Source organism: Phalacrocorax aristotelis, chromosome 6 (genome assembly GCF_949628215.1).
Source record: "Phalacrocorax aristotelis chromosome 6, bGulAri2.1, whole genome shotgun sequence".
In the NCBI taxonomy this organism is placed as follows: domain Eukaryota; kingdom Metazoa; phylum Chordata; class Aves; order Suliformes; family Phalacrocoracidae; genus Phalacrocorax; species Phalacrocorax aristotelis.
In genome coordinates, this window is record NC_134281.1 from 18,948,112 (window position 1) to 18,974,884 (window position 26,773).

Below are 26,773 nucleotides of genomic sequence, written 5' to 3' on the forward strand. Positions count from 1 at the left end.
GCCCCGCCGCGTCACCGCCCGCACCGCTCTCCAATTGGCCGCGTCCGGGCCCGCCCCGCCCACCGTGGAGCGGGGCGGTGCCCGGGCTCCGCTGACCGGCGTCCGGCCCTCGGGGCGCTGGCGGGCGAAGAAGGCCGGGGGTAGCGCGAGCGGCAGGCGCCTGCAGCCCGGAGAGCGACCGCATCGGGGCTACGTCGCCGGCAGCGTGGCGGCAACGTGCCTCTCTGCTCCGCTCTGGTAAGAGCGGCTTGCAGTGCTGTGTCCAGCTCTGGAACCCTCAGCACAGGAAGGACATGGACCTGTTGGAGCAGGTCCAGAGGAGGGCCACAAAAATGATCCGAGGGCTGGAGCACCTCTCCTAGGAGGACAGGCTGAGAGAGTTGGGGTTGTTCGGCCTGCAGAAGAGAAGGCTGCAGGGAGACCTTATTGCGGCGTTTCAGTACTTAAAGGGGGACTATAGGAAAGGTGGGGGCAAACTCTTTAGCAAGGCCTGTTGTGACAGGACAAGGGGCAATGGTTTTAAACTAAAGGAGGGTAGTTTTAGGCTGGATGTAAGGAAGAAATTTTTACAATGAGGGTAGTGAAACACTGGAACGGGTTGCCCACAGAGGCTATGGATGCCCCAACCCTGGAAACATCCAAGGCTAGGTTGCATGGGGCTCTGAGCAACCTGATGTATTTGAAGATGTCCCTGCTCACTGCAGGGGAGTGGACTGGATGACCTCTAAAGGTCCCTTCCAACCCAAACCATTCTATGATTCTATGACTCTACTTGCTATTTGGCTCCAGCATCCAAAGGGATTTATAAATTGCTCTGTGGCCCCAACAGCCAAAACCGTGGGTCGGAACTGCACCCGTCCGAGGTCTTGCTTACCCAATAGCTATAGCTCAGACCCACAGGCCAGGCAAGTTTGACATCAAACTAGAAAGAAAAAATTACAACCTATATTCTTTAGCAAAAATGTTTGTTCTTTTAAAAGGGCAACCAATGGCACAATGGAGAAAACCTAACACATCAGCTTTTTTGTTTAGAAGATGTAGCTGTTGAGCTGTGAGTCTGATCCCATCGCAACATACCTGCTCCATCACAAGGTAGAACTGCACTCAAGTTTAGGTTCTTATTTTCAGTGTGGGATCAGCCTAGGTCAAATTGCAGCTTTGAGCTGCATCAAATAAGCAAATAAGAGTTATCTAAAAGAAAAGGCAACGGCCAGAATCAGTTACTTGTTCTCCCCCTTGCATGCAGAGATCACAGCCATCAGCACTGTACCTCAAATGTGGCCCAGGAATGGTTTTAAAGCTTTCACAGCTGCTGCTGAATATTAGATGTTCCACGCACATACCTGACCTGAACGCTTATACTGGGTACAGATTTACCTAATGCTTTTTACACACAAAATTTATGTTTCAGATATGAATCTGGAAACATAACTTGAAGGGCTTATGCCTTGTGTTACTGCATATTCCATGCTTTAAAATAGATCATTCCCCAAAAATACCTCTTTCAAGGGTTTTTTCAGCCCCTCACGATTCCTATAAGCCCTTCTGAAACCTGTGGCAGACAAGAAGATACTGCGTCCTGATACATGTTTACTCACAAGCCTTCAGATTCCTCTCAAGTAGACAGGGCTCTGTGAAGGCAAGTAAAAGATTTACATATTTATAGATGTTTAAAGACAGTGTCAGGCAAATCGGTTTCATCCCACTCCTATGTGTTTTCTGCACCCAGTACAAAATCAGCTCAAGACAACTGAAGCACAGCCAAGAAACGAGTGCCAAGGATCACATGAGTACAATCTGTTGGAACGCCAAGTAAGGAAACAAGGACTTTGCAAGGCTGACCTGTTTCTGAAACATCCTGTAGACTTCATGTTATTCAGAGAAAGCAAAGCCAGTTCTTTTTAAAACATCGACTTGATGTGATAGTGTAAACCTTTACAAAACCATCCAGAAGAAGCAGCAGCATCTGCAAAGTTTGCTTCCAATTGTACCAAGCAGCTCCTTATGTTCAAGGAAAGTAATAAAAGAAAGTTACTCTGATTTGTAGGTTCTGATCTCAACTTCTGTATATTAGCCTCAGCACTCTGTGAAACACAAAATCTGTTACCTTGGAAGAAGGCTTAGAGAAATGATTCCTGCATTTGAGGGAACCATATACAACCCGATCAAGCTCTTAACATGAGGCTTGTGCAAGTGGTATTTCTGTGGTCTGTATTTATGCCTTTACCTTTTATGCACGTAATGGAACTTGCTATACGTTTTTCCCCACACTTTGGTAAGATGGAAAACTGTTCATGGTAAGCAGCAGAATTTATCATTATATTGACACCAAAGCCATCAGTAACAGTTTAAGTATCTTTTTTAAATTTTCTTACAACCACTTAAAACTGTCATATACCACAAACTTATGTACATTATTTACAGACAAAACAAACAAAATATCAATCCAAAATATTTTTTAAAAAATCCTCTGATTAAATTGTTACACCTGCTCAAACAATGGTGGGACTTAATAGGCATATTTTCTTGTGCATGTTTCTCTTCCATGTAGTACTTCAGTCTCACTGCATATATATATATTTTTTTTTTTTTTAAAGTTAAAGATAAAACAACAAGCAGAAGGGACACAACACAATATGCATTTAAATCTTTGTTTAAGAACAAGCAGCTAATTAAAAAAGGCAAAATACAGGAAAAGTGCATCAGTTCCAATGAGTTAGTATCAGAAAGAGGCCCACGGGTGGAGAGCAGGTACCCCTTAGGGTAAAGTCTCATTAGAAGACCTCTGATTGTCTACAAAGATTATTTAAAATTTATTTTCAACAGAAATGAAAAAAAAATAGCCATGAAAGAGGAGAGGAGAAACATGACGCCTCCAGATTTTTTTCCCCCCATGAGGTTTCTTGGAAACTGGTGCTCAACAACTTCCAGAGTAGGCAGGAATTCATTTGTGCCCGGACCTCGTTGTTCATTCACACAACTTGAGTGAGCCGTCCCCGTGTCTCAAGCAGAAGGCCTGTTCCTCTTGAACTCTGCAAGGCTGGAGGACTTCCACAGGCTCTGTGCCCATGTTTGTGCTAAGTCAGTTAGACCTACTGTCTCTGAATTTTGTCAGCGCAAGACCTGCTCGCTTCCACAGCTTAAAGCTAAGCCAAACACTGCTGGCTTTGCACCTAACAGAATAACTTTGTCTTCTCATCAAAAAGTCCATATATATGTCTGGTCCATTTCAGAACAACAGATGTGACGCTAGAAATGACCATGGAGACAAAGTGTCACTAACCTTAACTCATTTTGCTATGTTTCACAGAGATTATTTTTCTTTTTTTTTTTTGTGTTAGAAAAACACATAACAATAAAAGAGGCGTCTTGCATCTGGTGTTCCCAAGTCACATTCTAATTCTTCACCCAAAAGGCTGCCTTTGAAAACATGGCTACATGCATGTTTGGGGAAGGTTGGCAGCACTCTGAAATGTGGGTTCAGCACACAATCCCTTTAAAATGGAGCCTTCAGCCAACATTTGAAGTCTCCTGACAGAGCCTATGTCTTTGTGCTTAGTTACTTTTAGGCCATTTGAGTTCACAGTAGGCTGTAACCAGTCTGCCACTATGTGAAAGGCCTGGTTAAGGAGTAGCTTTGTATAGGATCATCGTATTTTTGGCTTTCTGGTAAGGCTATTTCATTTCGCAACTTCTCTAACAACAGATTTGGTCCAAAGGTATCCAGTCTCCAATTTGAGCTTGATAGTTTCAAAGCCTATTCCATTACATTCAAAAATCTCACAAGCCACTTTGCCTTTTGCTAGCAACATACCAAGCCTTTGTACTTCATACAGAAGAATGGAGTGCTCAGTCTAATCAACTGTAAATATATTTACACTTCTGTGGACCTAGCAGCTAAATACTCCTTCCCTCCTTTAAAACATCATTGGAATCAAGAACAAACACTAGGAAATTCTAAAACATAACAAAATACTGCTGAAAGTTATGACAAGAGAAAGTAATCTTAACAACCACTCCCAAACTCCGTATGTACTGTTTCCATTAATCCCAGGAGAGACTGCAAACACTCCTGGAGTTCTATACAACACACAAATGAACCTGCCTTTTATTTAATTCCTCAAAGAGCAACTTTCAGATATGCTTAGCATTAGATAAAAGTAGTCTTCATTCACCAAGATCAGTGCTGTACCTCTCCTCTTCTGGAAGGACTGCTTTTGATTTAGGATGGACTGCAAGCTGCTCATGCTTTGGGGGATAATTCTACCACATTAACCTTCCATGACATTTTTGAAGGTCTAACAGTTCTCTATTATGGATTCCTTGTGTTGGTGCAGAAAGCACACTACAATAATTCAACAAAATCTTTCTGGCTAACAAGGCTAAGCTTAGCACACAGTATGAGTGCCATATGGAGGCACCACCAGGTTTCTAAAGCTATGATGTGCAAAACCAAGGCTCTACAATGGATATGAAAACAAGACAAGCAAGAATACAAATCCTCAATGGGTCAGCCAAAGGAAATCTCCTTTTACCACCCACATAAACAGTACACAAGGCCCAATGGAGGGCGCGTTTTCTTGTACTTAAGACATTTGTGCAAGACACCACTGACTGTCTCCTGGACTCCAGCTTTGTCATATATTATGGTGAATGGATGTGGTAGAGGACGGCACAAATCCCTGAAGCCTAAATTACTGCAGTTCCAGGAACTCTTGCTGGTGAAACATCAGTATTACCCAAAGCCATTGGCTACCCAAAATCCAGTTTTGAAGAAACAGAGCAACTAAAGCAGCACATGAGCTCATTTCAAGTCATGTTGGAATATGATGAACAAATTTAAGTGCAGTTTTGTCATCTGCCTTGCTTAGAGAAAGAGGAACTTGAGTCAAGTAGAAACACCATCCATCAAGATAAAGCCCCAATTATCCCTTTTAAATCCAGCAATAAAAGAGTGCATTTTTTCCAGGAAACAGAGTGTACAGTACCCGTGTGCAGCATAAAAATATTTCACAAATAATGAAAACATCCCTTTTGAAAATCTCAACAAAAATAGATCCCATTGGGACCAGACTGTCAGTGCCTCCCAAAACAAGGCAGAAAAATCCAGCCTATAAAACATGCCAAAGGTGATCAGTGATTATCCCACTATCCTCTGAAACTGCTGACTGCTTTATTTACTGAGAAAAAGAAGTATGACATTTGTATTTAAAACCCTAGGCGCTGTGTTAACAGGTTCACTAAATTACCCTTTAAGCTCTGTCCTCTCCTGACAACCACTTAAAGAGACATCTATCTGTCCATGGGGAAAGGTGGAAAGAACATATCTTGGCTATGCAGGTCAATTCTGCTGGGCATCAGTGCAATAAAATTCTGGAAACCCTGAAGAATGCCAAGTATGATCCAAAAGCATCATCTTCCAGCCCAGAAGTTCTCTGCTGGTCAAATTTCTCAAGACAAGTTGCTGAAAGCAAAGCAGCAATTGTCTGTTTCAAAAATATTTTCAGGCCTAATGGCTTATCACTGAGCTTGTCCTATGGGAATGGAATACAGGTGGATGACCTAAGCACAACATAAAGAGCCAAAACACCCATTTATTAGCCACGTTATCTGGTGTGAGAAAGAAGAAGGGGCACTTCGATGTCAATTTAGTTATGTTTTCAGACTCTGCTTACAACTTTGGAGAAAAAATTGTCCTAGCTACACACCGCTCTCCTTCCCTCAAGGATATTCAGCTAGTAAACAGGCTGTCTGACATTTTGATTCTGGAATGCAAGAAAAAAAACCCTGATTTTAGCACTTCTGTAAATAGTTCTGCCTTGACTAGGCAGTTATTCTAAGGGGCAAAAGAAATAAATGCCAGTTATTTCGCTTTGCTTACTCTAAACAGTTTTCATTGGAGGAGCTCCCCCCCAACACCTGTGTGGCAGATACAGACACATAGGCTGTGCAAACTCAGCTCTTAGTTTACAGATGACCTTCTTGCTGAATCCTACAGCTCACATCATCACACTAACTGATCACATTAGGCCTAAGAGACGCCTGAATCAATTTGACCAGAGTAACCAGTGTTTATCAGAAATCAGCAAATGTATCTTTCCTAAATGAATTCCTGCAGTGAGCACCTTCCTACCTCAAATGCCTTAGTATGCCAGGGACTTCCTGCAAAAATGTATATGAATAGGAGATAAAGGACCAGGGCTACACACATAAAGCACCTGTCTGTACTCTCCAAATACTCTGAGAACAGGCAGAGTGAATGAATGCAAGCCATCTGAAACCCAATGCTTATTCGATGCGGATCTTGACCCTGATGTAAGTTTTACACATCTTTAACGGAAAGTAAGGTAAGCCCTGTTACTTAAAGTGTAAAGCACAGGGCTACAGCAAGTGGCTGATTGAGTTTTATCACCCTGGAAAATTAAAATCAGCTGTTCATCCTACTGTGGGTCTACCGATGGTACCAGATGTCCCTCTGGTCCTTTTCCCTTTCTCTAAAAGAAGCACACAAACCCCTTCCCAACTCCCCACATTTCCATCAAGTCTGATCCTGAGCAGCCGTAAGTAGTTAAAAATACAGAGTCATGCTCATAAGATAGTTTCCAGTATGCAAACACTGGTAGAGCTAAGTTGCAGTTCTCTGTTGATTGCAGTTTTCTTAGTTTATTATCTAAAAAGATGTTCAGTTAGCAAAGTAAAAGTCTGCTGACAGGCTCTCTGTACATGGCCCAATTGTGTGCTATAAAATGGAAATAACTTCACACAATTAAAAAAAAAATTATCTGACAACTGAAGTACAGAAAATGTAGAGGCACTTTCTCTTTCCTTCCTTTTTTCCTACAGCCCATCTGTAAGAGAAGTGCAAAATAATTAAGTTTTCTGACATCTGAGAAAAAGGTAACATCCAGGTTAAGCCTACACAGGTTTCAGCTCAAGCTTTGGAACAGAAGCTCTGTATGCTGATACTGGTTTGTACTCCTGACATGCCTACAGAAGAGAGACTGCTGTGCAGCTACAGATGATTTGTCCAGAAGTAGTAGTTCCCTCCTTTTTTAGTTCATCACCTCTACTGTTCAGGCTACAGAGGTAGTAAAACCAAAACAATACAAAACAAAAACCCAACAATGACAAGACAAAAACCCAAAATAAACAACAACAAAAAAAACCCCAAAAGGAACCACACTCTCACTATACTGTACATTCAGAACCCTGTGGCCTTGTTGTTGTCCTAACAATGAACAAATTCATTAAAAAAACTGAGCAATAACACACGAATGTGCAAAGAGCACATTCCAAAGCCAGTGCTGTGGTAAAGCAAGTGTTTGTCCACAGGGAGGGAAGGGGATTCTGTGAATCATCAGAAACAGAGAAAGGTTATTTCTGGCAGCCTACATGCTAACGTAAACAGGATCTGTTTCTCCTTTTAAAGTTCCGTGCCAACAGAACTATTGAAATGTCATTTCCCACCAGAGGAGACTTTTCTGTAATCATTAAAAAATACATTAAAAAAAGGGAACCACAGAGCAAGAGACTATTGTGTTCCCAAGCTGGCAGCTGGTAGAGTAGCCCTGGTGTTTGCATTGGCATTTTGCTCCAGATGTTGTCTTCCTTTTGTCAAAGTAAAAAACTGAGGCTGACACATGCTTTCAGGTCACCAGGGCCCCAGTTTAACTTCATTTGGCTTTCCTTGCTAGAGAGAAAGGAGCATTTTTTTTGTAGTTGTGCTTCAAAGGTCCACTTCAACTTAGCTGCTCCTCAGTTAGCAAACTGCTGGTAAAAGGCAAGTTTGACCCTCTCGATGTGATGGCAAAGTTTAATAGCTGGCCCAAGCTTCAAGTCCATACACTCCTGAACGGTGGGCAGGGTCAGCAGCAGCAGTGCCTGGCCATCGATCTCCTGTCAAAAGACAAAAACTTCATAGTGACTTTGCATTTTTATTTTTCCTGCTCCTTCAGCTTTGAATTGCTGTAACTTCAGATTCATGACTGTTTGCGAATTAGATATTTCTTTTGTGCCACTCCAGGCAGATTAAAAAAAAAAGCTAACTCTTCCTCACAACAAATTAACTCTTTTCTTAAAACGTCAACTCAAATTCACTGGCTAAGGGACAGAACCTCATAAGATGCTATTCTTAAAGAATAACCTAATAACAGAAATCAAGAAAATTTACTGTAGAAAGTCACTTTACCTAACCTCTGCATCTTTCTAAAGAAACAGACGTTCTACAAGGAAAAGTACATCTTTTGAAACACCTATTATAAACCATACTCATTACCAGTTCCAGTACTACAATTTTGATAGATGATGTTTTTTCTGGCGAATTTTAACCAAGATGTGAGAACAACATTAACTTGACTCATGTTTGTACTCTAGTTGTCATACATACAACACAAAAATGTTCACTTATACAGCTGTACAACACTGTGATACCTGTAGTCTACAGAAAACAATTATCATTTGGAAAAATTCAACACAATTGGCAAAACTATATCTCCTAGAAAACAGGCTTCTGCCTTCACTCTGCTTGGTTGCAGGCATTCTCTATAGTTTTGGAATTCAGATGCCCCACAGACCAAAATGTCCTCCACTGAGTACTAAGAAACCTGAAAAATGCTGGCCATTCCCTTAACCCTCCTCTCCCAAACTGCAGAAGGTTGTGCATGCATTTGTTTCCTCAAGACCCTATTATAAAATTTAAACTAGCTCCTTTTTGTGATTCATTAGAAGATTAGAAGCAAAGTAATGGATTCAACATTTTATCAGACAAAATCATACCTGATCAAGGAAAATTCTCGCCAGTGGCGCACAGTCAGTGGATTTAAGGAATCGAACAACATCAGCCACGCTCCATTCCAGAGGGTTACTGTCCAGCTGCAGTTTTTCAGCAACTTCCATCTTTATGTCCTAGACAAGCCACCCAGCACAAAAAGAATTCCTAAAATATTACATATGCAATGGACCAACACTCCCCTCTACTCCCCCACACTGAAACATTCAGCTGCCAAATAAAGCTCTAATGAGAGCTCAAATTGTAGAGGTTTCTTGGTTAGCAAGGATGTGCAGAATAGCATTGTGCTGAGGGTGGAAGCTCTAACGTCCTTATAGCCAGTTAGCAGGGATCTAAAACCAGGATTTGGTCGACACTGCATCACTGCTCAGGTTGAACCAAGACGAGTGCTAACAGCCAGGAAACGGAAAGTTCACTGTTCTGTCTAAAGCTTTCTGTTTTGTCTTTATCACAGTCCTGTAATACAACTGTAATAAAAATAATAATTTTTAATTATTCTGAAGAGTCTTCACAATTCCCTTTACGGTGTAACACAGTATTTTATGAGAACACATGTATGATGGTCAATACTCCCAAGATAATTGTGCTTGCCCAACAGTGAGCAAGCTAGAACACAAACCTACATTTGAAGTTACCTTTGGTGAAGGAGGTTTATTTTCATCATCAGAAAAGGAAAAGGTCCTGAGCTTCCTCTTCCGCTTGTCTCGGTCCTGAGCCAGGGAATGAGACAGTTCACTCTGTGTAGGAGAGGATGACAGTGATTTCTTCTCTGATACCTCTGATTCCTCAAGCAATTCTTCTTGGTGCTCTGAGGTACTATCCTCAGTCAGAGATTCTTCATCTACCTCATCCTGGTCATCCTCCTCTTCTCCCCCACTGCCCTGAAGAGGTAGGGGGAAAAAAAAGTTACAAAATTTTAAAAATGGGAAGATTAGGACAAAAGTTACAATTGTCACCCATTTGTCAACTATAACCTGAGGTTACAAGAAACTAACAGTCTGGTTTTTCATACGTAGCTGGTCGAAGATCACATACCATGTCTATTAAAGTTGTTGACAGCCTCATACCTGAGGAGATCCAGCTGGAGTGTTATCCACTGAAGTAGAAGAACGTTTTTTCTTATGAACAAAAAAATGTTTTCGTCTCTTCCGCCTTTTATTTGGTTTCTTCAGGGCTACTTCCAGGTTACTGTGGCCACCTGGAGGCCTTCCTATCCGCTTGTTCTTCCGCTTTCCATAATAGTGTGCTACCAGGACAGAAGAAAGCACCATGTTGAAATGCACCTTCAATGCCATTAGTTATGTTTGCCTGTCATCAGGACTGGAAAATCAGTAGATGGATATTTCCCAATAGAAATCCCAATTCTGCAAAACTTCAAAATTTGTATGTCTATATTTTCCTCTTCAATTTGGTTTATGAAGAGTTACTGATCAATTTTATTTGCTCTATAAAGATTTACTTCCTCTATCTCTGAGAAGCACTAAATGATCAGATTTTATACAAAAATCATCAGCCACTGACTTTGTCCAATTTGATCGTGCTTTTTGTGATGTTTTGTAGATTTTAAACATGGCCTCAATGCACTGTTTGTTCTCACAATGTCCAATGGTTAATGTTAGTTTAAAAAAAAACCCTAAAAGCTAAAAAACCCTAAAAGCTAAGAAAAGAGTTTGAAGGTGGTTTATTTTTTCCACAACGAATTGGTAAAAGCCATTACAATTGCGCTTAAATTACAGTATTAGAGCCAGTTCTTGTCCCAAAAGTTGTGTTAAGAAGATAAATCTTTAAGCACACAACAAAAAGTTAAGCCATGGTTCTACCACTTAATATAGAATTGATTTTTCATCCCCTGCACAGTAGCACATGGATATTTTGTAGGCCCGTGTACGTGGTGCTTGAGCTGCTTCTTTTGTAAACACAGCAATATATTTTGGATTCCTTCTGGAGCCAAAGCCCGAAAAAACCCAAAATATAACACCCCATACCCCACCTCAGTTTGAGACCAGCAGCCTACTCACTGTATTTAGTCTTTGTTAGGACAGAGCAGTTCTCTGAACACTTATCCAGCACCATCTGAGGGCCAAAGAGGTTTGGACAACATTCCAGCTTGATGCATGTTTTTCTACAGAAATCTGCCACCCGATCTGCCGTCCTCACAACTTCCACAGTTGCACGGTAGCTCTTCCCTTTGTACCTAACATTGAAAATACTGTCATAATTCAGGAATCCTCTAATTACCAGCACAAAAGTACTTCATCGACAGGTGTACAAGAATATTGCTTTGAGATCAAACTCAGGGAAAACCTGAGCAATGAGGAACTTTATGGACTGACAAATCCAGGAAACTGGTAGTCCTGTCTCTTATGACAGATCCTCAAGCAAAGAAACAAAGCCAACACCAGAGAGATGCCTGCAGTACCACACACAGCAACACTGCCCTGCCAGTGACTATAGAATACCATCTGAGAAGACTACCCCAGAGTCTAGATGTTTTGTTTTCTCTGTTTAGAGATGGTTTGTTCTTTCTTTGTTTTTTACAGGACTGCGTAAGTGTCCACTGTGAGGTAGACAGGTGGTCCCTAAAACCAAGACGGAGTGTATGAATTCAGGTAATAAAGGTAAAATCAGACAGCTTCTAGTGAGCCATTCTGTGCACATACTATGGCAAACAGATGAACTACTGTCACATTTCCAATCAGCTTTCATCTAACTGCTAAACAATTAATCAGGACAGTCACTTGCTATGACTTCACATATTGCTCCTGTTTGATTTAAATTAAAAAAAGATTTCTTTTTGTTCATCAGCCTTGCCATTACATTGACAGAGCCGCACTGTGAAATATCTGCCAGAGCCATTCATCATTTCTGCTTTGTTCTCCCAGCACAGCTACTGGCACACGCTGATATCTATCAGGGATGCCTCAGGCCTGCAAGTACCTAGTTAATGCACTGAAAAAAAGAGCTATATCATCATAGTCCATATATCCCTGGTGTCACTCCTGTGACAAAGGAAAGCACAGAGCAACTTCAGTGAAATCAAACAAATTTTTTTCCTCTATTCTTCTGCTACATCTCCTATTTACATTAACCTTTCATATGATCTTCCTATTGTCCAAATCCAGAGCAATCTTTCAATACATGGAAAGATGTCTTTTTACACATGAAACTGATCCAGGAAAAGAATTACCGGCATTCAAAACTATGTAGGAAAGTGTGCTATGGCACATTGGGAAAAATCTAATCTCTAGCATGTAAACGCAGTGACCCAATTACAAGACCATCACTAGACTATAAAGGAATATCTGGATTTAGCAAATATATGTAAATATGAACACTGCTTTTTTCCTAGCCACAAAACAGTCTTGCAACCCAACCCAAAAAGCCCAGCAGGAAAACTAGGGAGTGCTTTAGGGTAGGGTGTTGTAGAAAGACTTCCATGTCAGGCCATTTCAGAGCACTGCTATAACTTGATTTCAGAGGAATTTTCTTCCACTGAGAAACTGATGAGGAAATGCCATGGAAGCCTGAGAAGCTTCCTAAGCAGTATGTGCTTCTGCTTTAAAATGCTGACAATTCTCTTCAGGTGAATTAAATTATCTTAAACCTCACCTGCATGTCTTCCAGCGTACAAGCTATGTTGTACCAGTACCACACCATTCTTGCTTCACCACTAGCTGCTTACATGCCAGTAGCAGAGCACACCTGGCATATTAAGGAACATTAAAATCAGATGCACTTCACCAGATATTCATAAAGAAGCTTATACAGATTTGGAAGGTTAATTATGGTCAGCATCTTGATATGCTATAAGCAATTTTTCCTTCACTGAAATGTGAGAAGTTAAAGCATAGACTGCAGAGAACACTGCTATTGCGATCAGGTAAGCGGGGAACAGGACAAGAATTTACTTGGCTTTTAGGGTCTCTCCATGCCCGTGCCATGCAGCCTCTTCATCCAACTGCAGTTCTCGCAGGACACGGCTTGGTTTGTAAGCTGCATTGATCAATAAAGTGAGAACCTTCAGTGAAGGAGGGAACAAGAGAAAATATATTTAAGTTATTTGTACAATAAGTCTGTTTTAAAGTGCCAGGGTAGAATAGGAAATTAATTCTATTCATCCAAATTACCTAGCATCAAAGCACTAATTCGCAGCGGGATGACAGATACCTCCCGATACTGCCAAAATGAAAACTAAGAGCAGCTGACACTTTGGGCATTGCCAAACCTTCAGAATTTGTCTGCAGAATCACAACTACCTAGCAATTTCAAAGTCACTGCTTTTGAATTACAAGTCACTAAATTAAACCCTGGGGCTGAATACCACAAAACTTGCATAGACTTGGGTAAATCTGAGTGATTATCTTAGAGAGTGTTTGACATGTGAAGATGTGCCAAAAAATGCTGCAGGATTTTGCTGCCTGCCAACCACTACTTGCTACAAAATCGTACTGCAGAATCTTAAGCTCTCCTCTGTTTTGCTTTCATGAACCATGATAAGGCCTGTAGTATAACAAAATGAGAATTTATCTAGTGCTGTGAAGTCAGGAAACAACCACCCCATGACCTTTTTGGAGATAATTATTCCATTAAATGATCTGTAATTTTGCTATGAAATGCATTCTGGAGAACAGGCTCTTTGGCATTAAAGAATGGTCTCTTTCTCCCTCTTCTCCTCCCTCAGTTATGTTAGAAAGCAAAATCACAATTTCATCTGATCTTTGCAAATCATATCCAACTTATAACACACGGAATTATTTTAATTTTTCAGTTACCAAAACAGTTTTCCAATTCTACTAAGAAAATCTGTACTTCCTCTTTTTAACATCAACAGTGCAAACTGTAAAGGAATTTGGGGATTATCTGAAGCTAAATTCTGTTAATTAGAATTGAAGCATTTATTACAGCTATAAAAAGATACTCACTCCTTTGACTGTGGCAATTACAGGTTACTCTCTTTTAACCTAAAATAAAGTTTAGGAGTAGAAGGCTGCCTGTAACTCAAGTAAATGAGAAGCTTTTACTCTTTCCAGCCATTCGTAAAACAGTCCATGATTTATACTGATTTTATACAAAAACCCCACTCTACTCATTATCAGCTTAAATTTATTAATTACTCATCTTTTATTAGAGAGACACTCTAGCATTTATGATACGCTGCTATATGCAGGTCCACTATGTACAACCACCTCACCTCTTTCAGAACAAGAACACAGTTCCCAGGTCCCACAGACTGAGGAAGCTCTGCAATCCTGCCTTTGTTAAGGTAAGGCCCTGAGAAGCACCGGTGGTTGAAGTAGATCTTTGGGCAGCAGTACTTTCCATTAATCACCACTGAGAAATGAGAAAGCAAAGATAGTAATCACATGCTACAACCTCCCCAGCAAAGAATGACTTTTTACAACATGTAATATTTTGCCTGGTGTAAAAAAGGAAGGGGGAAAAAGTGCTGAATTACATGAATTTGTGGTAGTTTCAGTGTCACGTTTGCAATGACAGCACTAGTTATCCAATGTTGCCAAAATATTTTTCATACTTCAAATCCATGCTTGCAAATTATCAACTAGAGAAATAAAGTTGGTCATTTATCAGAAAAGAAACATTAATTATGGATAAATTTTCCACTCAAGTAATTGTCTGTCCCCCAAACTTCTGCCACCAGAGAAGCTGGCAATGTTATTCTCTACCATTTATCCTGAACTGCAATATCACATTGCTTTGCATTTTTAGACTCTTTTCCCTCAATCAGCAAACAAAAGATGCAGCAACTGATGAAGTGACCTTTGATAAAGTGACATCAAGTTTTCCAAACCTATTAAACGGTTCAACACTGCTCAGAATTGAAGTTACGTACAATATGCATTGCAAGATACTTATGTATAAATACAAAATTGTTTTGCTCTAGCAGTATTGCAGTTTTTCTTGACTGAGCAACACTATCACTTAAAGATCTTCCATTCAGTAGTTGATAGCTGGCAGATAAATAAATTAAGTCAAATTTACATTATGATTCTATTAAAAGCCAATTAAAATGCTAACAAGTGTGGATTACTTCTATGAAGCTTGCATTTGGTGCAGCTTCAGACGTGCATTTCACTGTAGAGGAAACAGCACAAGAGGCATTTTGCTGCCAAACAGATAGATCTGTGTGACTGCTTCATCAGCAGATGTACTTATTCATCATATTCATTCTTGCAACAGTTTAGAAAATTATTAGATTTCACCATCTGGCACACAAAGCAGTTTACTGTTTGAATTGCTTTTGTTTATCATGATGATGAAGTTATCATTAAAAAAAAAAATCAGACAAACCTGCTTCCCAAAACTAGAATCTAACAACTCAAGAGCACAGATACAGTATGCTTGTTATGTTTCTCTTAACATTATTAAATGTAACAGGTGACAATAAAAAATCATCTGCATGGGTCACAGTACACATTTGGCTCCACATATCCTCTCCTGGTGGGGGTGGGGAATGTTCTGGTGTAAAAATCTGATTTCCAGGTTTAATGCACATATCAGTTACAGGACACAAGTAATTACACATTTTTGGTTTTTTTCATGCTTTTTTGAAGTTCAACAAATCATCAAGGGATGAAAACTCTCCAAACCCTTTCCTCCTCTCCCCTCTCCTAACAGAAGGGCGTTGAGCAGCTGAAGAATGAGGCAGCTGACTATTACAGGATTTTCTCTTTGTTAGCCTGCCCTCCCTGATCAATACCTGAGTCAGAAGAGTTCAGTTCCTGGTTCTTTAGGCCATCATGAACTGTCCTCGAAGACAAAATTCTGAAATGAAAAGAAGATTAGGAAAAGGGACAGGAGGTAAGGATAGTCACCTCTCAGTTACTAAAACCCAATCATTTTTTTTTTCCAGGTCCAGCCTTATTTTTACACCTCCCCTGTTTCACAATAACAACATGCAAGGACTACCAAATTCACAGAATCACAGAATCACACAGGTTGGAAGGCACCTCAGGGATCATCTAGTCCAACCTTTCTAGGAAGAGCCCAGTCTAGACAAGATGACCCAGCACCCTGTCCAGATGACTCCTGAAGGTGTCCAATGTGGCCGAGTCAACCACTTCCCTGGGGAGATTATTCCAATGGTTGACTGTCCTCACTGTGAAAAATTTCCTTCTCATGTCCAATTGGAATCTCCCCAAGAGCAACTTGTGTGCATCCCCCTTGTCCTCTCCATGTGACTCCTTGTAAAAAGGGAGTCTCCATCTTCTTTGTAGCTGCCCCTTAAGTACTGGTACACGGTGATGAGATCCCCTCTAAGCCTCCTTTTCTCAAGGCTGAACAAACCCAGTTCTCCCAGCCTACCCTCATACGGCAGGCTTCCCTGTCCTCTGAGCATCTTGGTGGCCCTTCTCTGGACCCCTTCCAGCCTGTCCACATCCCTTTTTGCATAGCGGGGACCAGAACTGTACACAGTACTCTAGGTGTGGCCTGACAAGCGCTGAGTAAAGTGGGATAATGACTTCTTTCTCTCTGCTGGCGATGCCCTTTTGGATGCAACCCAGCATCCTGTGGGCCTTCTTGGATGCAGCAGCACACTGTTCACTCATGTTGAGCTTCCTGTCCACCAGGACCCCCCGATCCCTTTCCACAGAGCTACTCTCCAGCCAGGTAGATCCCAGTCTGTGCTGCACTCCCGGATTATGTTTTCCCAGATGCAAGACCTTACACTTTTCCTTGTTGAACTTTGTAAGGTTCTTGCTGGCCCACTCTTCCAGCCTATCCAGATCTCCCTGCAGAGCAGCTCTGCCTTCTGGAGTGCCTACTTCCCCACTCAACTTGGTGTCATCAGCAAACTTCATCAGGCTATGCTTGATGCCGTTATCCAGATCACTTATAAAGATATTGAATAACATTGGGCCCCATATAAAATTCAATCTGGAAGGGACTACTGTACTGCTACAGCTAGCAGCAATCCTTCCTTCCTTGAAGTATATGGGCTACCATGCTGATAAACAGACCACACAAAGCTACCAACAACAGTTTATGTTTTCTGCCTCCTTTTCACATTTCACAGAGGAAGACAGTGTACCTTATGCATTTTGAAAAAGATGGAAATTAAACAAAATACAACCAAAATGTCTCAAGTACTCACTCTGGTAAGAATTCCAACTACAAAACATGGAAGAACAGTTGCTCCGTATTTTAGGAGCAATGAAAACATTGGCAGAACTACTGACAGATCTGGTGTTTGTAAAGCTGTAAGAGTCAATAAAGCCAACTGTCAGGCATTCTGCTGAGCATTATTGAGCAAGCTCACATGAAGGAGTTTCATATGCATGACACAGAGTTTATAGACAAATTGTAGATATTAGCAGAACTCTCCTTTTTGGCTATTCTGGGCTGAGCTTAATCTGGGAAGGAACTATTAGAAGCTCATCTACAGAATGACACCACTCACACTAAAGCCAAATTTTCTGATCAGCCGTGCAAAAAATCACTACTTGTTACTACAGCTACTTGTTAAGGCAGCCATATTTTCTAAGCATGTTTACATTACAGAAACTGTATTATCTGAGAACAGAATACAACCAAAACGGAATCTGGTTATTTTCCCTATCAATCACCACTAAAAAAAGGCCCAAGCACAAGTCTTAAGATCAGGCTAGTTTTTCTTAAATGCACTCCAATACTCAGACAACGCAATCTTTTAAAAATGAAAGATGAACAATTTCAACCCCAGAATTTAAACGACTTGACCTATTCAATAATTCAGCTGAGTTGCACTAGCATTGTTAGAAAACAAATTCCGTGCTTTTTATCTCCTACTACAGCAGTGTAAGGGGTCTTTTTCAACATCAACAGGAACTAGCAGCATTAAGATAAACGGATTGCGGAATCTCTCAGCCCTCAGCAGAGCACTTCTATAAAGCTAAATCTCCCCTAAGACAACATGATTTACCAATTAGAAAAAGAAAAAAAAAAAAACCCCAACCCCAACAGAAACTAAGAGCAAAAAACCTGTTACTTACTGCTTCTCTGGTTGAACTACTGCAATTTTTTTCTGCTTGTTTACTGAAAGGAAGAGGAAAATATAAACAGCAAAGTATGGGAGGCAGACAAATGAAACCTCTGGTACAATATGTATGTACACACTAGACTCATTTCCTCTCAGTTACACACCAAAAAGAATCTATGTTCAAAGTCACTGCAATGTTAGATAGCTGACCCATCTGCACTAGAGACATGCTGGCCCATGTAATTTGAAGTAACCCAAAAGGTTTACTTCAACTTTCACTAAAAATTCATTAAATCAGGCATGTATATTCCCAGTCTTATAGAAAAATCATTCCTTGTGTGCATCCCTGTTTGCATCATAGCCCTTAAACTACCTGGAATACCAGCCAAAAAGGAATTATATGCTTTCCTTTTCAGTACCTTTGCTTGCTGATACCTAAACAGCTTAGGTTCATAGGCCTAACTCACCACTTTACTGGCACAGGGAACTTCATTATTTAACGTTTAAATGAAATGAAATTAGCTAGTTAGAAACACATATGACTTAAACCAGTTTCTATGGTGGAAAACACTGTTGCAACTAATAAAGTCAACTAGGTGATGGGTCTACTTGCTAATTCTGGCTTTCACAATCAGGTAATAATATTAAACAAGGTAATGCAATATGTGCCTCTTCAGCAATTTCAGGCTTTGTCCCCAAAATTCTGGATTTTTTTTTTAAGCATCTTTTCTCATGTCTCAGATTAGTTTCTCTTGCTTCAACTTGCAGTAAATGACAACCCATTCCAACCTTACAATTTTATTATCTTACTTAATAAACATTCAGGAAGTTCTTCAGTTTCATCAACTCTCATTAAACTTTAATAAGCAGAGCTCAGTAATCAGTTGAGAGAAGATACTCTCTTATGCTACTTACTAGTGTAATTAAAACAGGTAGGATTTACTTTTCCAATTTTGTCATTATGGGATCATAACCATCTGGCCATTTAGAAAGCCAGTCCCCTTTATTTCAACTCCAGAATGTACAAAAACTCAGAGCTATTTTGTTATGGCATTAATTTTACTTGCACAAGTGCAAGTGTAAAATCAGTATCAGGGTCAGACATATGGCAAGGACAGCTCAGATAGAAGTTTATGCATAGCATGAGTGTGTGTGCATACGCGCAGATACGATTTCTTTACTGTGACTAGTGGACCGTTTCCATGTGCTTGTACAGCATGCAAGGGTCTCAAAGCCAACACTGTCTGTTTTGGAGTTGTTGTATGGATTCCAGCTGGACCTAACAGCCAGGGGAACAACTGCACAAGGCATGGGTTCTCTATACCTGGTGTTTCCAAATTCAGTGATACCTGCAATAATTCTGCAGTAGCCTGCTCTTGAAGGTCTGCCATCTCTATTAACCCAGCTAACCACTGCAGATAGAACAGAACTGATACCTATTGCTTTGCGAGGAGGTCTGAGCTGATATCCATTCGTCTCACACCAACCCACTGGAAATATATTCATTGATTCCACGCTCACTATACAGTCAGGGATGGGCTTCTTGGAGCCTGTTCAGTTCAGAGAAGCAAAAATTGAAACAACTCAAAAATAAAAAACCTGATTTGGTTAATGCTTGCTATATGTTTGCCAGTGAAGCTGCTTTTACTTAAGGCTTATCTGGAGCACAGTATCAATTGTTTATTCATCCCTTTTTATTGACCAGGTTATTTCCTGACCTCATTTGCTTCCTTGTAAAGGCTGGAGATGGGAATTTGTCATCCACCGTTTAGCAGAGACACACAGCGTATAGTAAGTGCACGCTGATGTACTTCCAATCAAGAAATGGGATTATAATGGAGAACAACTGACATCGGCCTATTTTATCTTAATAAAGAACCTGTCTAACAGTTTTCTTCCTAGGCTGGGTGAAAGCTTGCTCAGAATGCAAGTCACTCATTTGTAAAAATGTTACAAGGCCCTTGCTTTCTAAAAGATGCTGATCAGCACTTCACACAGTGCATTAGCTTAGCACTGGCATACTGCAATGCACAAATGCCATTTTTGCCTGGCTTAAATGAGCACTGCCATCCAAGGCTAACTGGGAAACAGACAATGCAAGTGGGTTTTTGCTGTGTTTTCACAGAGGAAACAGTGATCAGATGCCAATATTCAGCAGGCAGTGAATTTGCTCCAGGTATTCTTCAGGTTTGATGATGGTACTACAGAAGAATCAATACAAGTGCTACTCTCCTCTCCCACATCAGGCTCACCCTCCAGCTGAAGCCAGAGGTAGGAATCTTTCAACTTGGTGACTGTGGCAATGCAAACTTCTTCAGGAGCAACTGGGTTCACAGCCTCAAGTTTCATATTCTCTTTAAATCCATGGTCAGAAGTTAACTAGGAAAAAAACAGAATACTTCAGTAAAATACTGTCTGTATATCCAGTATACGCTATGAATAGCCATGAACAGGAGCAACACATAAAAGTCTCAGTACTCATGCAGTCAGAAATTTCAGAAAATTAGCACGTTGAATACAATAAGATACATTATGAACTAAAAAGAATTTAAGTTTAAAAAGGCTCTATTGACAGACCTAGGAAAGAACATGTATGTACTCAAAAGTAAGGATGCTGAGACTCACTGAAAAAACTGAGTGCATTCTATGCAACCAGGAATTCTCTGCTGCTTGCTACCCAAGTGATAAGTCTGACATATAGTCTGACCAGCCTGTCTATTCTATTATGTTGGCTTGGAAATCCATTTTATGGATGTAAATAACATTCCTGCCTCATCCAAGTGAGCTGTGGCAGACAGCAAAGGAAGCTCTCTTTTCATTTCACATTTTTTGGATTAGTAGGATTTCACTTTATTCACCAACTTGGTCCCCATTCATTGAAAAATTCCTAAAACATAAGAAGGGGTATTAATCCAGCTCTGAAGTGCCTGAATTAAAGATAAGAAGTGACAGCTGGACAGAGGACTCTTCCTCCCAGAGCCATTCTGCAATGTAAGTACAGGATCAATACATTACGAATTCTGGAACTAGCCTACAGTGATCAACTCTTCTGAGAAAAGGGATAGTAAATTCAGTGACCTGTTCTAAGATGCCACAGCTTACAAGACAGAAAAACGGCAACAAGAATTCATAGCCAGCAACACCCTCCTCAAAAAATGGTAATTATTCATTTTAATTTCTTCCCCTAAGCACTGCAATAGCTGAAGTATTGTAAATGGAATTGGAAGGCAGGTGTTAATAGTACCATTTTCTGCTTGACAAGGTATTCTGTTTTGGAAGACAGCAATACTGTCGCTGAACCAACAAAAGCCCAAAATCTAGCAAGTACTTCAGGCACTGAATAATGTAAAATGATTATTTGGTACTAATTTAAGATGACTTGGTATTGATTAATACAATGGAATGAAGTTTTCAAGCTGAAAGGAAGGAAGATTGAAAGAGTACACTAAGTAAATGAAAACAAGGTCTATTAAAAGGCCCTGTTTTCACAATTACAGGAGTGCCAAGGATTGATAGTTTTATAACTCTTCCATGAACTCTTACACATCTCAATTTTTTACAAAACACTCATTTCTTTTTGATCTTCTTTATCACAACTGAAGCATTTGGTCCACCACTCACTTATCTAGGAAGCTGGCATGCACCCACTACTGTTCACATACATTTGTACTCTTAACTCTTCCATTTCCTCAGTTACCACGGGTACTTTAAGTAAAAGACACGCAAAAGTTTCTTCTGCCTGGAATCAAGAGTGTCATTCACATAACAGAAGAGAGGTTTTTCTGCAAGAGAACCTTACCAAAGGGAAGCAGCTCTGGGGAGCTGCCTCAGCACCACATTGTTTGAGGTAGTCTGCCCAATCGAAGTCCTGTCCAGGATAACCTAGGTGCAAAAAAGCAAAGGATTCTCATTTAACAGCACCAGAACAAATGATTCATTTCAAGCTGACATGGAGTATAGATCACTGAAATCTTTTTGCGTCACTGAAGTTTGTCAGTTGAGCCATCTAAGGTCAGACCATACCGTGGTTCTCACATATATGAGATATCCTCTTTATTTTCCATGCAGAGAGGCTTTTGGGCACTGCCCCACCTTGATTCCCATTTTTCCTTAGAATGGTGTCAAACTGAAAGTGACTTCGCAGAGCACAACCTGAAGCGTGAATCAAGTACATCTGCTAAGCAGACAAGGGCAGCGATCAAAACACGGGAAAGCATCTGCACCCTTTTTACAGGGTACAGATGAAGTTCTGGCAAAGTTTCTACAAGATTACTTCATTAACGTCATGCTCTGAAACTTCTAAAAAAATTTAAAAAAATAGAGCACCCAAAATGTGCTCAATACCAACATATCACTCTCACAAACACATGTTAAATACCAAGTCATTAAAGAGAGCAGTTAGTCTTCCTAAGAGGCTCATCAAGTTTGCTAACAGCTGTAAATCTGCATATACCGTTGAAGGGAAGAGTCTTAACATCAGGAGACAGAGCATCTTTCCAAGAAAAAGACAAATTAAATTCTACTTGGAGGAAATACTTTGCTTCCGTGTGATCTAATAAAAAGCAAATAACTGAAAGGAAGTGGGTGCAGAAGTGTGCTGCTATGATAGTCTGAGGCTGGCAGTATATTAGCAATGAGACAACTGCAGCAGTTATTCCAGTAGTACTTTGGAAGCACTCCCCTACAAGAAGTGCTTGTGACAAGGGTTTAAGAAATCAAACAAAATTTTAAAACTAGTCTAAGAATATAGTATTAACATGACAACCTAAAAACAACAAATTCAACTACCCCTCAGAGATGGCCTAACTACAGAAGGACATATTTATTTTCCTGTTTTATCAGTGCCAGTAGGGCTCTTGAGAAAATTCAGAATGCCCACCATTTCCAGGGGGCCTACAAGAAGAGAAACTTAAACTCTTTGTCAGCTCCAGTTACATCCCTAGAAAGTGAGATTTCATCTTTCACACGCAAAATGCTAGGTAATGCTGGGTCAAGCAAAACCACTTTTTGTGCCAAGGAAAGGCAAGAGACAAACATCCTATGCTCTTTGCTGCTCTGAAGTCATGAGCAGCTAAACCAAAACATTCCAAATTCTGTGGTAGTGAATAACAAGAGTACAGAGTCCCTGGTTTTACAAGACCATTGACATTTCCATTTTGAGAAAATGCATAAATATTGCAGAAGCTGAGGACTACTCCCCAAACCCTTATGTCCTGAAGCAATGTTTCAGCAATCCGCTACCTTGCCTGATAGGTCCTTGGAAAAAAAAGTACTTCATTAACTTCTAAGTGATAAGATAGTCTAAAAATATTGTAAGACATTGGACAACAAGGTTCCATTTTGACCAGAAGCAGAAATCTAAAGCAAAGGCTATAAGCTTCTGATATCACGCTAATTAATGCTGAAATCAACATTGCCTTCAGCTCTGGAACAGAAACTCCATTCATTCCAGTGTTCAGGTTTTTATGCATGACCAGCATCCTCAGCCACTGTCTTCTCAAATCCAGGCATGTACCCAGGAAACTTCAGTTTCACTAACTGAAAGCTCCTGTTTCTCAGAATTTGATCTTTCTTGTTCTTTGCTTGTGCTACTACATATAATTCTTTTGCAAAAGTGTTATCCTAAACACAGCACTCTGGGCACTGGCAATCTAATTCCTTCAAAGAGGAGCGAGCACGACAAGCTTGCACAAACATACCTGGGGGAGGACTGAGATGCAAGCCGTTCTTCAGACTCCACTGCACAGGGAAAATACCAGCACTGTTGACATGACAAATGTAAGACTGGCTGGTTGTACGGTCTGGTCTCAAGTCATCAATTTCTATCATGAAATATTTTTCATTGTATACCTGTAGTTAGCCAAAAGAGAACCATGTAGTCTTTTAAGTAGTAGATTCTCAACTACTGCTCCCTCTCCCCCATTTTGATAACTTTATTAAACAGCAACACTGCAAGATGGAAACCCTTTACCTTGAAATACTGTGAAGGGAAAAAAAAAATTAAAAGCAAATCTATGGGATTCATAAACCAGCAGAGTCCTCTGCAGTATCTGTAAAGTTAACAAAATCAAGTAATAACAAAATACAATGTATGAGCACTTAAAAAAAATAAGAAAATTCAATATAGCACTTGATCACCTTATGAAAAATACAGAGAAATTAGAGTTTACGGTCTTATTACCATTCTGTAATAATAAAACTGCTTATTTCAACAAGGCTGAACTGTGTCCTAGGATGGACTGTCACAAGTAAAGCCACTACATTCCTGAAGTAACAAGGAACAGGGCAAGAAAATATCAAGAAAAGTAAATTAATTTCCTTTGCTTTGAACTGCTTGTGCCTTTTTTGTAATAAGCGAGCATCTTATTTGAAGAAACCGTATGTTAGAGTTTAAAAGAGAGAACACCAAAATGTAAGATGCCATATTGAGAGACTATCTGTCCTAAAGAAAAAGCAACAGTTCCTGGAAAATATACAAAAAAAAGATTTAAAAATATGTCCTAGTTTTATGTTGTACAGCAACATTTTGGTTTACTATATCAAAGCAGGTCTCTTTAGAACCTTTCACCTGTTTACTAAAACAGGAAGATAGAAGCTGCTCAAAACCCAGTTATGTTGTGGAGTTTTCACTTCAACTTTTAAATCCATGTACAGGCCCTTCTTTGAAAACCAGGCTACTTAAACATCAGAGCTTGTCCATAGGAATGACATTAATTTTTGGAAAAACAAAACCCTGAAACCTATCTTAAAGTGGATACTCAGATTATGAGGGACTGTATTTAATTTTAAAACTCTGGGTTTGACAATTTCAGCCATTTGACCTTTTGAGTTTGTATCTTTATGGAACTCTTCCCCTATTTTCAAATCCAATGTCTTCACCATCAGCAGTTAAGTTTTTTTTCCTGGCAACCTGTCCCTATGGGAGACATACAAAATACTGAACTTGAAAACTACTTCAAGATTTTAGGGTAATCAAATAATGAGAATTTCCTGAGCATTTAAGACGAGAAGTAGCAATTCAACTGAATCTTAACAGGACAAGCTAAAGAACCCTGATACCTTGAGAACTGTAGCAGGAGAGATTACAAAAGGAGCCATTGGGTCCACAGCTTCTAACTTCATGCCTTCAGAGAACGAATGCACTCCAATCACAGGTTTATCCTGAGAAATGAAGTATCAGAGTGATTACCTGCCTTTCTCCATCAAAAAGATGTACCTTATGTAATTCAACTGAAGAGGATAACTTGAGTTTTTATTAGTTCATTCTAAGAAATAATCATGTCAGAGTACCAGCAACCTCTTTAGAATGAAAAAGCCAGCTATGCCTTCCGAGACTGACAGTTTTCTATTGAGTTTAGGAAATTGAGTCCTGAAGATTTCCTCCTCTGATATTCTCCACACAGAAGCAAGATTTCACAATACAGGGTGGTCAGGTAAGTCAACAGAAAGGCTTTTTTGCCCCCTAACCTAGCACTCATCGTGATCTTATCTAAAAGAGAACTATAAAAGTGTCAATTTTCAGCCTAACAAAAACCTGCAAAACAGGTTTCCTGCTCTGTGTATGATCTAATAGATTCAAGAGCAACAACATCTCCTGTTCCATTCTGCTCACAGATCCAAATGAAGCTGAGAAAAATGAACTCATAACTTGAAGGACTAAATTTACATTCCTACTTCTCAGAATGTGTCAAGAATTTTATTTTTTTTTTTTCATTTTAATTCACGTATATTTAAATTCAGACTTAGTAACATTTGCTAACGCTCAGGATATAACCTTATACAGCATGTGTGACTCTATCAGGTCACAGATTAGGTGTTACACATGTTAAACTTCTCAATGTACTCACACAATTAAAGAGACTGCAGTAATCCTGCACTTCTCTAAAAGGTCTCTGCAAGACCAGCTGGTGAACAACTGGAGATGCCATTATAAAGGATCAGAACCAGGGATTTTTCCCAGTGTGACAACTTCTGGCTCACATACTTGTGATGGGTGCGTTGTCTAACTTAACAAGAATTGTATCATAGTATTTAAAAAACCAACCAAACAGCCTAGGAAGTTTCAGTAACAGTGGCTGACATTTCTTAGGAATACAGCATTTTCGTGATATCATCCACAGAATTAACCTACAGATATTGTGTCTTTACCTTAAAGAGATCTGTAGGAACCAATGACTCCTCTTCCTCTTCTTTCACCTTCTTCAGGATCTCTTGCCAATCTGCTTCGCTCTTCAAGGACCTAATGGCTTGAGTAAAAAGAAAGGAAAACAGTGAACGAAGTAATCTTTCTTCTTCTTTCCCCTCAGAAAACAGTTTGATTTGCGCTCCTCCAAGTGCTAAATTCACATTCTGTTCAGAATCTGTGCAAATACCTTCCTGCTTAAAAACTTACTGTTTTCTTAGACATTTAGATGTGTTACAAAAAGGGACTGAAGTCAAGCAGCAGTATCACCCATATGCTGCCCCACCGAGTTTTTCTGAGAAAGCAGAGGTCACGTCAAACCCCGAGTGAAACTTCTGGAGAAACATATGACCAGAAAACAAATCCTACCTGGATGTCAGTCTGTTTTATGCTTAAGCAAGCAGTAAACTCAAGAAATGCTCCATAATTCTGACCCAATTGAGTAAGTTACTCTTTTAGCACTCTAACCCCAGACTACACACATCTCTGATAGAAGAGGAACTACTTGTACCAGTGCCGTCATGCACAAATGATCCCTGAAGTCAAGCCTGTGAGTATATCAAAGGCTCTTACATAAACAGAAAAAGGAAAGAAGAGGAGTAGCTAATATTTTCAAAAGCCATTATTCACTTAAATAGTACTGTGGAATCCACCCATCTCATTTCTGTCACTGATTTGGCATCTTCCAGTTCACAGTCCTCATTTCAGCAGATTGCTCAAGCACTAGGCAAAGGCAGCATGCTCAGCCATTTCAATAGAAATTATTTTGTTTCCCTCAGCATGATTTCTTCTTGCCATAAGGGGAAAACATTAAAAAAAAAAACCC

The 26,773-nt window shown here is 40.0% G+C and overlaps 1 protein-coding gene across 2 annotated transcripts in view; it reads right to left on the reverse strand.

Moving 5' to 3' along the window:
- Positions 1–4,915: 4,915 nt before the first annotated feature.
- SFMBT1 (Scm like with four mbt domains 1) overlaps positions 4,916–26,773 on the reverse strand; it is a 78,009-nt gene continuing 56,151 nt past the window's right edge. The window contains exons 7-22 of one of the 2 annotated variants that reach the window (XM_075096362.1): positions 25,914–26,011; positions 24,825–24,926; positions 23,465–23,615; positions 21,565–21,647; positions 20,018–20,144; positions 19,202–19,315; positions 17,779–17,821; positions 15,507–15,571; positions 13,980–14,119; positions 12,697–12,806; positions 10,807–10,982; positions 9,856–10,034; positions 9,634–9,669; positions 9,424–9,525; positions 8,776–8,904; positions 4,916–7,896 (exon numbers count right to left, since the gene is read on the reverse strand). In XM_075096362.1, the coding sequence (XP_074952463.1) occupies positions 7,756–7,896; positions 8,776–8,904; positions 9,424–9,525; positions 9,634–9,669; positions 9,856–10,034; positions 10,807–10,982; positions 12,697–12,806; positions 13,980–14,119; positions 15,507–15,571; positions 17,779–17,821; positions 19,202–19,315; positions 20,018–20,144; positions 21,565–21,647; positions 23,465–23,615; positions 24,825–24,926; positions 25,914–26,011 (1,796 nt within the window). In that variant the 3' untranslated portion in view covers positions 4,916–7,755. Of the gene's footprint in view, positions 7,897–8,775; positions 8,905–9,423; positions 9,670–9,855; positions 10,035–10,806; positions 10,983–12,696; positions 12,807–13,979; positions 14,120–15,506; positions 15,572–17,778; positions 17,822–19,201; positions 19,316–20,017; positions 20,145–21,564; positions 21,648–23,464; positions 23,616–24,824; positions 24,927–25,913; positions 26,012–26,773 lie in introns of both variants that reach the window. The other variant, XM_075096361.1, reaches the window with a different exon arrangement.